The following is a 13,337-nucleotide window of genomic DNA, read 5'->3' on the forward strand; positions in this document are numbered from 1 at the left end:
CTTTCATCCTAATAATTACAGTTTGTGCTGCTAAGTTAATAATTATTAATTAATCAAAAAATATTAATTAACAACAAATCAATTTATTGTTAGATTATTCTATAACCAGATTATTCTCTAACAATTTTTATAATAAAATTAAACAGATTTATTTGAAATATGACATACATCATATATATTATTATTTCAGTTCACATACAAAATATAAACTCTAAATGTTTTATTAAAAGATATAAGTTATTTTCAAATATATGTTAAATAATTTGATAATTAGTATAATTCACATAAATATAGTTGGATTATAAGAATACAACAAATAAATTTCAATTTAATATTTTCCTTAAAAATAAATAGAGAAGTGGAATTTATTTGGCATGTAAATAAATTAGTGCATAACTATCTATCTTATTAATATACATAAACTTACTGATTGGTGTTTTAATTTATATACACAAATACATAAGAAAATGTTTAATGTAGTTAAACATTATTAAATGACGAATGTATTACATATAAACATATCATTTTGATTGCTTTAATATCTAATCATAATATTAACAATTAACCAATTACAGAAAATTAAAAACTCTCGATCTATCAAAAGAAATTTATATTACAAATTGAACAAACATCCATACAAACGCATGTTTATTTCATTATTAAATTATTGTGATGTGAAGAATTATATGTGTCTATTTTATTAAACAAAACACATATGGATGCAGGGACCAAGCTCTAGTATATGTGTATATATATTACAAGATTACATTGCAAACCAAAACAAATGATAGTGAATCCAGCACACGTGATTACATATATCTTTTAACGTTTTGGGAATTATTGAACCCGTGCAATATTAAATACAAATTTAACGACCGACATTACTAATACATATATCTGTAATGGATAATGCTTTCTAATCGCACAATTAAAAAGGACAAACAGATTGAGCGTGTGGAAGTAAGCAGCCTTGTTAAAAACAACAAATTCTATAATTGCACGAAAATAAAATGACAAAACCAAAAAAAAAAGATTGAGAACTCTGATTGGTTTAGAAGCATATACCTATATAAATATGGACCACCCGCACGTTCGTTTGCATCACAACCCTTTGAAGTGTTGTCATTACTCATTACACAAAGAGGCAATGGAGGAGTCAAAGAAATACGAGAGGATGGTGAAGCAAACAATGGACAAGAACAAGAAGAAGAACAACAAAAGGGGTCATGGCTCTGGGTCAGGATCCGGGTTGCTTGGGGTGAAGGTGAGGAAGCTCCAAATACTGATACCGGGTGGAAAGAGATGCAACCACCCGGATCTGCTTTTATCTAAAACCGTGGATTATATTGTCCACTTGAAGTTGAAGATTAGGTTCCTTAAAGCACTCTCAGATATGTACTCTCTCTGAAAATCCTAGCACTATTCTTCTGCTTCTTCCTCTCTTCATTGTCATATAAGCTATGGTAAGGACTTTATTTCTCTGTATATCAATTGTCATTTGGAGTTTGCTTTATGTCGTATTTTCATTTGTTATATTGGTTATCTATATTCATGTGTATCCGACAATGTGTAAGAAATTGAGTAGTTTGAAATTCTAAAATATGCTTTGTGAACTTCTTGTTTTGCCCAAGGCCTTCGTATACTGATGGCTAATATTTGATGTTATAAATTCATATTATCTTATATTTGAAGAGTTAAGTTTAAGTTACTTGTGAATATACATGCACGGTTTCAACTTTCCACTCCAGGAATACATTCGCCTAAAGAATAATGGAGGATCCTGAGAAGACCTAATCAGGATTTTAAACCGCATATGTACCGAACCTTCCAAGTTCCACCAACTCATTACTCTAAAAATCTGCCTAGACTAATTGATTAAGCAAGTACATCCATCTCACTGATAACTCACGTACTCATCGAAAAGTAAGTTGAGGTATATACAATGTCGACCCTGAAATTCGTAGGGTTTGAAACAATTACTAAACAATCAATGCATATATTTAACTTGATTAATTTGTGGACCAAATGACATATACATATCAACCACTAATACTTTGGGAGCTATAGGCAAATGTTTCATCTCAATGTGTTTAATTTGAAATAAACAGCACTAAGAATTAAAAAGACTACATCTTCATAAACTGTTTTAGTGTTTTAGATCTCTGAAGAGGTAGGACCATCCGTAGTTGCATCTGATAAGTGATGAAATATTCTCTAATAATTTTTTTTAATAATGTTAAATTTATTTAACTCTCTATGTTTTACACTTAACTGATGTATGTTTCTATGTATTTACCTCAAGATACTAAACCAATAAAACCGTTTGGAATACTAGTTCTTTGAGCTTAGCCACTGACACAAAGCCTTCAATTAAAATCTTAGATAGATCTAATGAACTTGTTGAGCTTTAAAGAATGAAATCACAGTATCACTTTCTCACAAAGATCATATATATTTTATATTACTCAATGCAATAAAAGTTTTGCAACTTTTCTTACAAGACAAGAGCATCTAAGTACCTCGCATTAAATCTCAAAACCTAAAATTTGTAATCCCAAAGACTTTACATGTATATGGATAGTAACCATATGGGTAACTAACAGAATGAGCACTGTAGTGAGAATTTATGTTGAGTATTAGTATTATTTATCTGATCTCCAGACTCAGTAGGCTTTTCCATGCTCTTGCTGCTCTGTTACTGGACCGCCCCAAAGACTATCTCACTGTTCTGCTCCTGCTGCTGATTTGGGAACTCAGAATCCCAGCCACTGTAGAATGCACGGCTCCGACGCAGCTGCTGCATTTTCTCTGCGTCTTTGGACATGAAAGCATAGTCTCCAGGAGTGTTGGATAAGCTTCGAAAGCTTCCAGCCCAAAATATCTCTAACTGGTTAAGATAAGATGTAATCTAATAGTATTAGGAGTTATCTTCCAGTAATTTTTCGCCTTTCAATTAAAATTAATAGAAACAAAACTCGTGTACACTTCGGGGATACGAGAGCTGATAGTTTGGTGAGGCTTGAGCCTCATGGGCTGGAAATGAGAAAGTTTAGGGATATATATGTGAACTAAAGTTGTGCGAGCCATGACGACCGTCGAAGATATTAAAACAAGAGGTTGGTTTGGGAAATAAATGAACATGACATCAAACTACAAACAACAACTACTCTTTTTAGTTGGCTGTCACGTGGACACTTGTACTAGTCAAATGATCGGACCCCTCTGACTACATCTTCAAGTCAGTGAGGCCACAAGTGAATTAAATTCAAGAAACAAAAAAAGAAAGTAGTTTCTAATTCTATACAGAAAAAGAAAGAAATAGAAACTGCAAATCCTAATCCATCCCGAAAACAAGAAACATAATCCTTCAGAAGCAAATTAAATACCATTCCTCCTCTTCTTTTTTCTTTTTACATTTTGATGTTAAGTAAATTTAACTCTGGTTATTCTTGGCACTTCCCACATTTAAATGATGCTTTCAAATGCAACTTCTGTGTGAGATGTGGTCTTCAAGCTCGACGATGAATCCCCCAAACCTTTTAGTAGCTTAAGCACGTCAGCTACATCATCCAAGAAGTACTTAGCCTTGCTTGGTTTTCTCCCAACAGTGCATGCAAAAACCTCTGGTTGAATCAGAAGCTCTGGATTTGTCACCGTACTCAACATACCCTCAAACATGTCCTCGTCAGACCTATCATCTCCTATGCATATCACCATCTCTGGTGGCTCCCCACGTTCAACCATCTCCCGGATTACTTTCTCAGCAGCTAGACCTTTGCTTACACCCTGAAACTCAAGGACAAGACTCAGAACATGTGTGTTAATTTAGTAAGGGAGTGTTTTTATTCTTTTTTGCTTACCTGTGGTTTTACTTCAACAATGTGTTGACCCTTCTTGACAACAACAGGCTCATTCGCAAGCACACTCTCTAGGTGATCAAGAAGCTCCTTAGCTTGGCAAGAACCAAAATCTGGATCAGCGTCTTGATGATGCCATACCAAAGCACTCTCTTTAAACTCTATACTAGACCCATCTGTTGCCTCCATGTATGATCTCATAACAGGCTCCACCATTGCCTTCCACTCTGTACCCGTAGACGCGTAACAAGTCTCCCACTCTTTCTTGCTATTCCACCTAAACCCCCACAAACAAACAAAAAGAATTTTCTTTAAATCCAAAAAACCATTCAAAGTATATGAAAATTCAGAAAATTGAGTATAATAAATAATCTAAAAAAAAATTTATTTGTAATAGTTATAATGTTTTAATTAATAAAAACAATTAACAAAAAAATATTTTTGATAGTAAATATGGTTTTAATAACACTGGACAAGAGTACTATGCATTAATACATACCTTATGAAGTATCCATGTTCAGCAGCTATACCAAGATTCTCACAAGGAGACAACCACTCACTCAGAGACTCTGGTCCTCTCCCACTAACAATAAACACTGTGTTCTTAGCATCTTCACAAAGAGCCTTCAGAACAGACAAAACCTCAGCACTTGGATCTTGAGTAATGGAGCTTTCAGGGACAAGAGTGCCATCATAATCAAGAAATATAGCTCTCCTCTGCGCTTTTCTATAAACCGGAACAATGTGTTCCACAGACAGCTTCCTAAAGCTAGGAGACAGCGACAAAACCCTAAACCCTAATCCAAACCCAATCCCCCAGCAACGCTTACTGTAATGATCCTTGCAAGCTCTCTCAAGATCCTGCATGAAGCTCTTCGCCCAGTAACCAACATCATGAGTACTAATATAATGGTAATGCTTCTCATGCCTTAGCTGCTTCTCAGCTTCACTCATTTTAAGAGCCGAGTTCACCGCTTGAGCAACGTCATCCACATCCCATGGATTCACTCTAATAGCACCACTCAGAGAAGGCGAGCATCCAATAAACTCAGACACAACAAGAGTACTCGTCCTAGGCGACGAATCATTAACAAGACTCCCTCCTTGCCTGCAGACTATATACTTATAAGGCACCAAGTTCATACCATCTCTCACCGCATTCACCAAGCAGCAATCCGCAGCAGCGTAGTAAGCGCTCTTCTCGTAACGAGGAACAAGACGGTCTATCAACACTATAGGCTTGTAATCAAGACTACCGTAGCGCTCGTTGATCCTTTTAGCAGTCACGTAGGTCTCTCTCTTGGCTTCTTCCACGTCTTTACCAGAGGTTCTCGCGGGGTTGACTATCTGAACAAGAACTACTTTCCCTCTCAAGTGCCAGTACGTCTCGAAGAGACTCTCCATCGCCAAAAGCTTTAAGCTAATGCCTTTGAAGATGTCCATGTCGTCGATGCCGAGGACCAGCTTCTTCCCTTTGAACTCTTCTTGGATCTCTTTAATCTTGGCCGCGGCTGAAGGGAGGTTGAGAACAGACTCTAACCTACCCATGTGGACACCGACGGGGAGGATCTTGATGAACACGGTCCTACCAAAGTAATCAAGACCGATGTGTCCGCGCTTAGACTGGTAATCAAGACCGAGCATTCTACTACAGCAAGACAAGAAGTGTCTCGCGTAGTCAAACGTGTGGAAGCCGATGAGATCACAGTTCAGCAAGCCTCTGAGGATCTCGTCGCGGACGGGTAACGTCCGGTAGATCTCTGAGGAAGGGAAAGGGCTGTGGAGAAAGAAACCAAGTTTGATTCTGTTGAAACGTTTCCTCAAGAAGGTGGGGAGAACCATGAGATGGTAATCTTGGATCCAGACGTAGTCGTCCTCGGGGTTGATGACTTCCATCACCCTGTCGGAGAAGATCTTGTTGGCGGAGACGTAAGCCTGCCAGAGCTTTCTGTCGAAACGGTCACCGTGGTCGGGGAACATGGGGAGCATGTAGTGGAAGAGAGGCCACAGCTGGTGTTTGCAGAAGCCGCGGTAGTACATTTCTTGAAGGTCTTTGGGTAAGAAGGTGGCGACGGAGTTGAAACTGGTGAGGAGGGTTTGCGAGACTGCTTCTTGCTCGTTTGGTTCCACGTGTGCGTTGAGGGAGCCGACGTAGAGGAACTCTGTGTCTGGAGGGAAGCCGTCTTTGAGCTGGAGCTGGAGAGAGTCTTCGTCCCATGAGAAACTCCATTTGCCTGTTTCTGAGTCTCTTTTGGATTGGAGAGGTAACGTGTTGGCCACGATGATCTTCCTCTCGCGTGGAGAAGAAGTTACCTCGGAGGAGCCGGAGATGATTCCTGGAACGGTCATGACGCGTGGGAGAGAGAGGTTTCAAGTTGATACGTCGAGAAAATTCGCGCAGGGTCTTGTTACCATGTAGACCAGAAGCTAAAGACTAAAGAGCTTTGTGTCTTGTTCGAATAACTTCCAAAACGATGTCGTTTCTGTAAATAAAGAGATTAAAAAGGTATTAGATGCTAATTAATCATCATTGTCAGGTCTAATCAAAAGCATGAGATTATACAATAAACAGATCAAAAACACAAGAGCTTGTGTCTTGTTCACAAAGCGGTGTCGTTCTTATAATCTACAAATAAAGAGATTAGAAGGCTATTAGATGCTAATTGAACATCATTTTCAGGCCTAATCAAAGCATTGGATTATACCATAAACAGATCAAGAACACGAGCTTGTGTCTTTTTCGTACAAAAACGCTGTCGTTTATACAATCAACGAAATAAGAAGCTATTTAGATGCTAATTAATCACCATTGTTAGGGATAATCAAAGCATGAGATTATACCATAAACAGATCAAAAACACATAAGGATTTAGCGTTAAGGATCTAAATATGTATGGATCAAAACACAGTTGTATAAAGACGGAGATATCGCCGGAAACTCACCGTCTCCGTCGTTTCTTGATCTCTGAACCGGTGGATGTTTATATTATTGTGGTCAAACCGGTTAATGGAAAGCTTGCGAAGATGATGGAGAGAAGAAAGAGACTCGGAACTCTTTCGGATATTCGCAGCACTCAAGAGAAAGATTCAGAGAGAGGAAGAAAAAGAAAGAAAATAAAATATGAGATTTCAAGAAAGGAAAACTTATATATGCGGAAATATATTCATATATTATACACGTTTTCTAACGATCTATTTGCTTTTCTATATTACTATAAAAAAGTTCTATATTTTGAAATTTATTTAATATTATCATATCGTAGCTTTTGCTCTGTACGTTCTTTTGGCGATAATGTTTTGGATAAGTCTTTTGGGAGGCCGCCATAAGAAATTACGATGGTACCCTTTGCCTTCTTTCTTATCGACTAATATTGGGTTTGGTAGATTAGTGTGTGGGGGTGGTGGACCAAACTTTGTATTTTACACTCAAGAACAGATTAATATAATCCTTAATTAAATTTTACCAACTCGCATCTTATCCTATTGTCTGGGGTTTATATGGATATTATGGGGTCCCCCATTTACATATATAAGAGTCAAATTATACTTACAAGATAATTTTTATCCCAATGTTTAAAAATATTTGAAAAGGAGACAAATTCAAATCATGGCTTCTATTACACTGTTTGGTTAAATTTCATTTATGAATAATATATATAGCCTTTAGCATGATTAGTACTATATTGCAAATGCATGTCTCATTAATCATTAGCACATGGTTTTTCTGATGGTAATGTTCTGAAGCATGTGAGGACTGAACCTAAAACTGAAAAACAATACCAATAGTATAACAAAAAAAATTGTTCTAAAAAGAAAATTGAATACCTAATGGTCCTAATCCATCGGATACAAGTTTATTCTAAAGAATATTCTGAAATAATATAATTAGTTCCAACTTCCAAGTATAACATAATCAAGTGAATAAAGGGTACGGTAAAAATCATGTGAATCAATAATTAAAAGAACTACTCCAAAGTACAAAGTTGAAACAAAGTTTGAAAATAAACATATCTTATCGTTATCCACTGGTGACGAGAAATGCCTAGTCGCCTGCCTACCCACGATCTATTACTCTATTAGTGCTGTTTATTAGATTTATAAACAGTACGGATTATGCAAAAAAAGAAAATATCGAGGTGTATGCACACGTTATCTTCATATGATTTTAGGACGCCCACTAACCCTAAGACCCAGTGGCTGGTTAAGTAAATAATGTTGAACCTAAAGGTCTTCTTTTTACATCCCACGTTGCCTCGAAAGCCAATGCGGATTGGGAGATTGGATCCGACGTATCCGATAAGACCCTTTCTTCTTCCTTTCATATTTTTAAAAAGTTTATTTTATAAATAAATTTTCAAGTCCAGTGGATATAATTAAATAAATAAAAACTAATTTCACAGCTGTAGTTTCTCTTCCCCTATTCGAAAGGGCCATGCGCGTGGGTGCAAATTATTAAATAAGATTATTTCTTTTATGTAAACAAAAAACAAAGTAAACCACTTTTTTTGAAACTTAAACCACTTTTTTCTTTGATATATACTCCCTTCTAAAATGCATTCTTTGAATCTTTGGTGGTATTAATCTTGGTTAACATTATTATTTGTTTTCTTACGGCAAGAAACTAGTTTCCAGGAAAAATAGTAACACACTGTGTAATGATCTTCCATATTTTTATTAATTAATGTTTTAAAATTGTGTACATAAACTAAAAAACATATATTTTAAAAATAAAATGTATTACCTACAAATAATTCAATAACAAAATCAAATTTCGTTATACAATATAAACATCAAAATATAATTTTAAGAAAAACATCAAAATAATAAATTTTATATTCTTTAACAAAAAACAAAAAAACAAAAAAATTATATTGCAAATTAAATGTCTTCTATGCGAGTTGATCCTAACAGGTATTGAGCCAAAACATAGTTTATCCAGACAGGCAGACATAATCGTCGGCCAAGGTGGGGCCTTAGTCATAAAAACCAATACGAATCCGACACGATGTCAATTTCGTAATGTCTTAAGTGTGAGTGGGACCCATGGGGTTGAATAAGAAACGAGGATCAGAATGTTTCCGAAATGGATAAGTGTTTCCCTATATTTCTGCAGAACTGCGTTCCCACTTACGTAACTAGTCAAAAAATTGATAGCCAATGAATTATTGACACGTCATAATAATGTTATATTTACATGGGAAAGGATCTGTGCATGTCTGTATGAAAAGCCAAAGCCAACCTTAGAACCTTCCCTTTTTATTTATGATTACCGGGCTGTCTCATAGCTGTAACATCAAGTACTTACATTTTATTTTTTGGATTTAAAATATAAGCCGACATATTGAATCTTTTTTCTTTTGTATTTATACTGCTTTTTGTTTTTGTTACAAGCTGTCATTGAGAGTGTTTAATGCAATACTCTATTTTGTTCGCCTTCTAGCAAGAGTTAATGATTTGGTTTCTAACAACTTGTGGTTGGGCATTTTCCCTTCTTGATAGCTTAGATTGTAAAACGAAACAGAATTAGTCTTGTTCGAATTATACGTTATGGTTGGGTATTCGGGGAACCGATCGGATTTTTGTTCGAATTCAATCGGGTTTCGATTCAAATACAATCAAATTTTGGGTTTTCGAATTTATAAAGTTTAGCTATTTAGATATTATAAAGTTCAGTTTAAATTCAGTTCAAGTTTAGTTGTGTTTGGTTCAGATTTTGGAGCTTAGTCAATTTTTTCCAAAATATTATTTTGTACTTGGTTAAATCTGAAAACCAAATAAAAATTATATGAAATAAAATACCAAAAATAAAAAATTGAAATGAAAATGCTCTTGTCAGGATCTTTTTGGGTTGTAATGTAACTTTTGACAAGTAAACCTAAAGAACAAAGATAATGAAATCATAGAATAAAATTCAAAAATTATTTGCAAATACATCATATCAGATAAACCCGGAACAAAAAATACATTGAACCCAATAAATTCGATTATATAAAAGAAGGAAGAGTACCAAATAACAAAATATATTAAACAAAATATTTGACTTAATTTTCTGTGATAAATACTTGTTTTTGTTACTCAATGAAAAAATATTTTGAATACTTATTCGAGAATGAGTTCGGGTTTGATATGAATATTTTCTAAAATTTAGGTGGTGTTATTCAATCATGTATTTTAATAGAGTTTAAATCAAAACACAATCTACTGTTATTCAAATGATGATTCTAAATTCTATTTTAAAATCTAGTGTTATTCAGTGAATGATTTAAATCCAGCTTTTAAAATCTAGTGTTATTCAACTTTCAAGTATTTTAAAGTTCTTTGTATTTTAAATTGATTTCAAATCATCTCTTATAGATTTTTATGAACAAATGAATGAATTCAAAATCTGAGGTCTACTACAGAGATTTTAGAATTCATCAACTTAAAACTTTAAAATTTGAAAGATTATAAAACATTAATAACTGATTTAAAATCAGTGATTGAATAACACCCCCTTAATTTTGGGTTTTTTAGATATCCATTTGGATTTGGTTTTGGTTTAGATAAAATATATAACCTAAATATCATTAAACAAGATCTAGTCGGTATTTATGTCAAATTCGATTTAGTTTAAATTTATCTTTATCAAATTGGATTCGGTTAAGATTTTCTGATTTGGTTCATTTGCCCATCCGTTTACGCCGTATACGGCATCAACTACATTGAGTACGACACTGAAAGTAGGATCTTTGGGTGACTAAGTTCTTATCCATCCACACAAATGTTTTTTTTTCAAATTATAAATGTGCTTGAAAATTAGTTTCTCTTCATTTTACAATAATATTGAATGTCAAAAAATAACCACCGATATATAATTGAATCGTTGGTTCTCTTTAGAAAGCTCTTGTTTAACACCATTTTTTAATTCAAAACGCTTAGAAAACATATGGTCGAATTATGGATTGGTATTAGCCTTTATTTTGAACTCAAACTAATTTAACATTTTACCTATTTTTTAGGTATTTATATATTTTTTGTGTTTCTGAATCGTTTGATAATTCATACGATTTTGTAGGTTTGAGCGTTTTTAACTCAACCCGAAGTACCGATCTTAGCCCAAACCGGAAAAACCGAAACCGAATCCAAACTGTTTTACAAAAATATCCGAAAGGAACTTATGAGCTTACTACTTTGGACTTTGGTTATAACCTGAACCGAACCGAAATCCGAATTAGGACTCGAAGATATCCAAAATTAGTTAAATATGTTAATGTTTTTATATATATTAAGATGATTTAGATATTTTAGAGTATTCAAAATATCTTTGTACTTTGTTTTATTTGTTATTTTGAATAATTTTTAATTAGATTTGTAAATCATTTACATTTTTTGAAAAAAATTTGGTCAATTTTCGAGGTTTTTAAAAATATATTTTTATACGACTTTAAACATTGGCTAAATCCGATCCGAACCCGGAAGGAACCGAACCAAATCCGATCCAATAATTAGTAAAAATCGAATGGTACTTATGAGCATAACACCGAAAATCCGAATCACCCTGACCAAAACCGAACGGACCACCGAACGCCCAGGCCTCGATTTTGTTTGTAAGTTAATCATCGGAAAATATTTTTAAAGTACGTCAATTTTTAAAAACATTATTATCTGTTTTTGTAGAATATTTTGGTTTTCTTTTTGAAGAGCTTTTTGGAAGGATATCTGGTAGCCAACAACTTAATACTATAATCAAACTCTTATTTACATATCATCAAGGTTAGAGCATTTACAAAAAGGAACTATATTTTAAAGTTTCTAAGACTCTATATTTGAAGTTTAAAGGTGTTCTTTTTCAAAAGTAAAACTTCAAACTCAACTTCAAAACTATTTATATTTTATAATATGGTCCTTATATTTGTCATAACTAATTTGAATTCATAAAACTTTTGTAAATAACCAACAATATATAAACATATTACAACAATTTTATTAATAAAATATTCTATTAAAATATAAAAATTTAAATAAAAATAACTTAATTAATATTAAACGTCAAACAAAATATAATATTATTTCATAAAATGATTTTCGTAATGCATATATGATCTATTAGTGCATTTCGAAGTAAAAATAGCTCTCCTCATTTTTACTTTGTAGATTACGAGCTAAAAGTTGTTGAAATCGGGTAATATTGGACTTATAAATACATTAGATCGGAACAAGAAAGTAAAAGAGAAACATAAAATATTGTTAAAAGACTAATTTCTTTTCGATGATATTAATACTCGTGAATATATTCGATATGAACAAGAAAGAATTGTACGAAACATAGTAAAATACATCAAAAACAACAACAACCATCTTCAGTTACACAAAAAAATTTGGACAATATTTGAAAATTTTAAAGGTTCGGGATCAAACTTACCTAACTATTAGTATTGTTGTAATATTTAAATTTGTGTAATAGTTATGTCTGCAAGTAATTTTTTAAAAATATTTTTGTTAAGTTTTTTTTGTATATTATTGTTGTCTAAATCTAGCTTAAAATATTTTAAATCTTATTTTAAAGTTTTATTTAATTTTATGTGTAAAATTTAAAATCTGTAAAAAAAATTAAAATATTTATGAGATATAATTTTTTTAAGGATTAAAATAATAAGCGAGTAAATATTTATGAACCATAAAGCTGATGTATGATTGTATGGACCAAAATGTAAATAAAAATATGAAACTTCAAATTTGAAGTTTTGAATAGTGAAACTTTCAAATATAGAGTTTCACTCTTCAAAACTTCAAATTTGAAGTTTTGAAGTTATTTTTTGAAGAACAAAAAACTTCATATTTAAAGTTATAGAGTGTTTTTTGGAGATGCTCTTAAAAATGTGTTTTAAATACTCTTAAAGTGTATAGACTTTCTTGAAAAACAAAATCGTTGTATAATTTTATAAAAATACTGTTATTGTGTCAATAAATCCTTTAATAAGTAATAAAATCAATAACATAACTAACATTTTACAATCAGAAAAATATAATTATAATATAAAATAGTCACAGCTTCATCTAGTTTTACCTTTTTATCGTATAATACATAATTTATCAACATTACTAACACAATGCCTGAAATTTCGAATATTTTAAAGCAACTAGAAAATTTACAAAGTAAATAATTAACTAGGAACACACATAAAAGTCAAGAATATACAGTAACTGAAATTCACATATAAAAAATCATCCAATGAGATTGCTTAGATATTTCCAATAAAAAAAGCAGGTTTGAATCCTACAAAACATAACAAAAACGAAAAAGAAAGGATAACAAAAAATTTAAATGCACGTGCTTTTTAATCATAAACAGTTGAGCTGGCTCTTTGAGTATATTATCCAAAGTCAGATTGCTTTCAGACAAATACAACTCGGACGACATTGACAACTCGACGGCAGGATCCTCATCTTCGGATTCGGTTCGGTCCAACTAATTCTTACCAGTAAAATTAAACCGGTCAG

General features: G+C 32.9%; 2 protein-coding genes across 2 annotated transcripts; one reads left to right on the forward strand and one right to left on the reverse strand.

Annotated features, from left to right (window-relative positions):
* Positions 1–1,059: 1,059 nt before the first annotated feature.
* Positions 1,060–1,708, forward strand: LOC106420979. Its single transcript, XM_013861820.3, has one exon. The coding sequence runs from the start codon at positions 1,076–1,078 to the stop codon at positions 1,406–1,408; it is 333 nt and encodes a 110-aa protein (XP_013717274.2). The 5' UTR covers positions 1,060–1,075; the 3' UTR covers positions 1,409–1,708.
* Positions 1,709–3,147: 1,439 nt separating this feature from the next.
* LOC106394738 (probable alpha,alpha-trehalose-phosphate synthase [UDP-forming] 8) lies at positions 3,148–7,108 on the reverse strand. Its single transcript, XM_013835300.3, has 4 exons — positions 6,801–7,108; positions 4,357–6,340; positions 3,861–4,134; positions 3,148–3,786 (listed from the first exon to the last, which is right to left on the reverse strand). Exons 2-4 carry the CDS (start codon positions 6,204–6,206, stop codon positions 3,466–3,468), a joined length of 2,445 nt encoding a protein of 814 aa, XP_013690754.1. The 5' UTR covers positions 6,207–6,340; positions 6,801–7,108; the 3' UTR covers positions 3,148–3,465.
* Between the last annotated feature and the right edge of the window lie 6,229 nt (positions 7,109–13,337).

Source organism: Brassica napus, chromosome A2 (assembly GCF_020379485.1).
Source record: "Brassica napus cultivar Da-Ae chromosome A2, Da-Ae, whole genome shotgun sequence".
NCBI classification, from domain to species: Eukaryota; Viridiplantae; Streptophyta; class Magnoliopsida; order Brassicales; family Brassicaceae; genus Brassica; species Brassica napus.

What these genes read in the sequence shown, in the direction of transcription:
- LOC106420979 (XM_013861820.3), top strand. Translation starts at nt 1,076, where the DNA reads ATGGACCACCCGCACGTTCGTTTGCATCACAACCCTTTGAAGTGTTGT.
- LOC106394738 (XM_013835300.3), bottom strand. Translation starts at nt 6,206, where the DNA reads ATGACCGTTCCAGGAATCATCTCCGGCTCCTCCGAGGTAACTTCTTCT. An exon ending in GAACATGGATACTTCATAAG is followed by an intron (nt 4,135 to 4,356) that starts GTATGTATTAAT and finishes GTGGGGGTTTAG; the next exon opens with GTGGAATAGCAAGAAAGAGT. An exon ending in TTGTTGAAGTAAAACCACAG is followed by an intron (nt 3,787 to 3,860) that starts GTAAGCAAAAAA and finishes CTTGAGTTTCAG; the next exon opens with GGTGTAAGCAAAGGTCTAGC.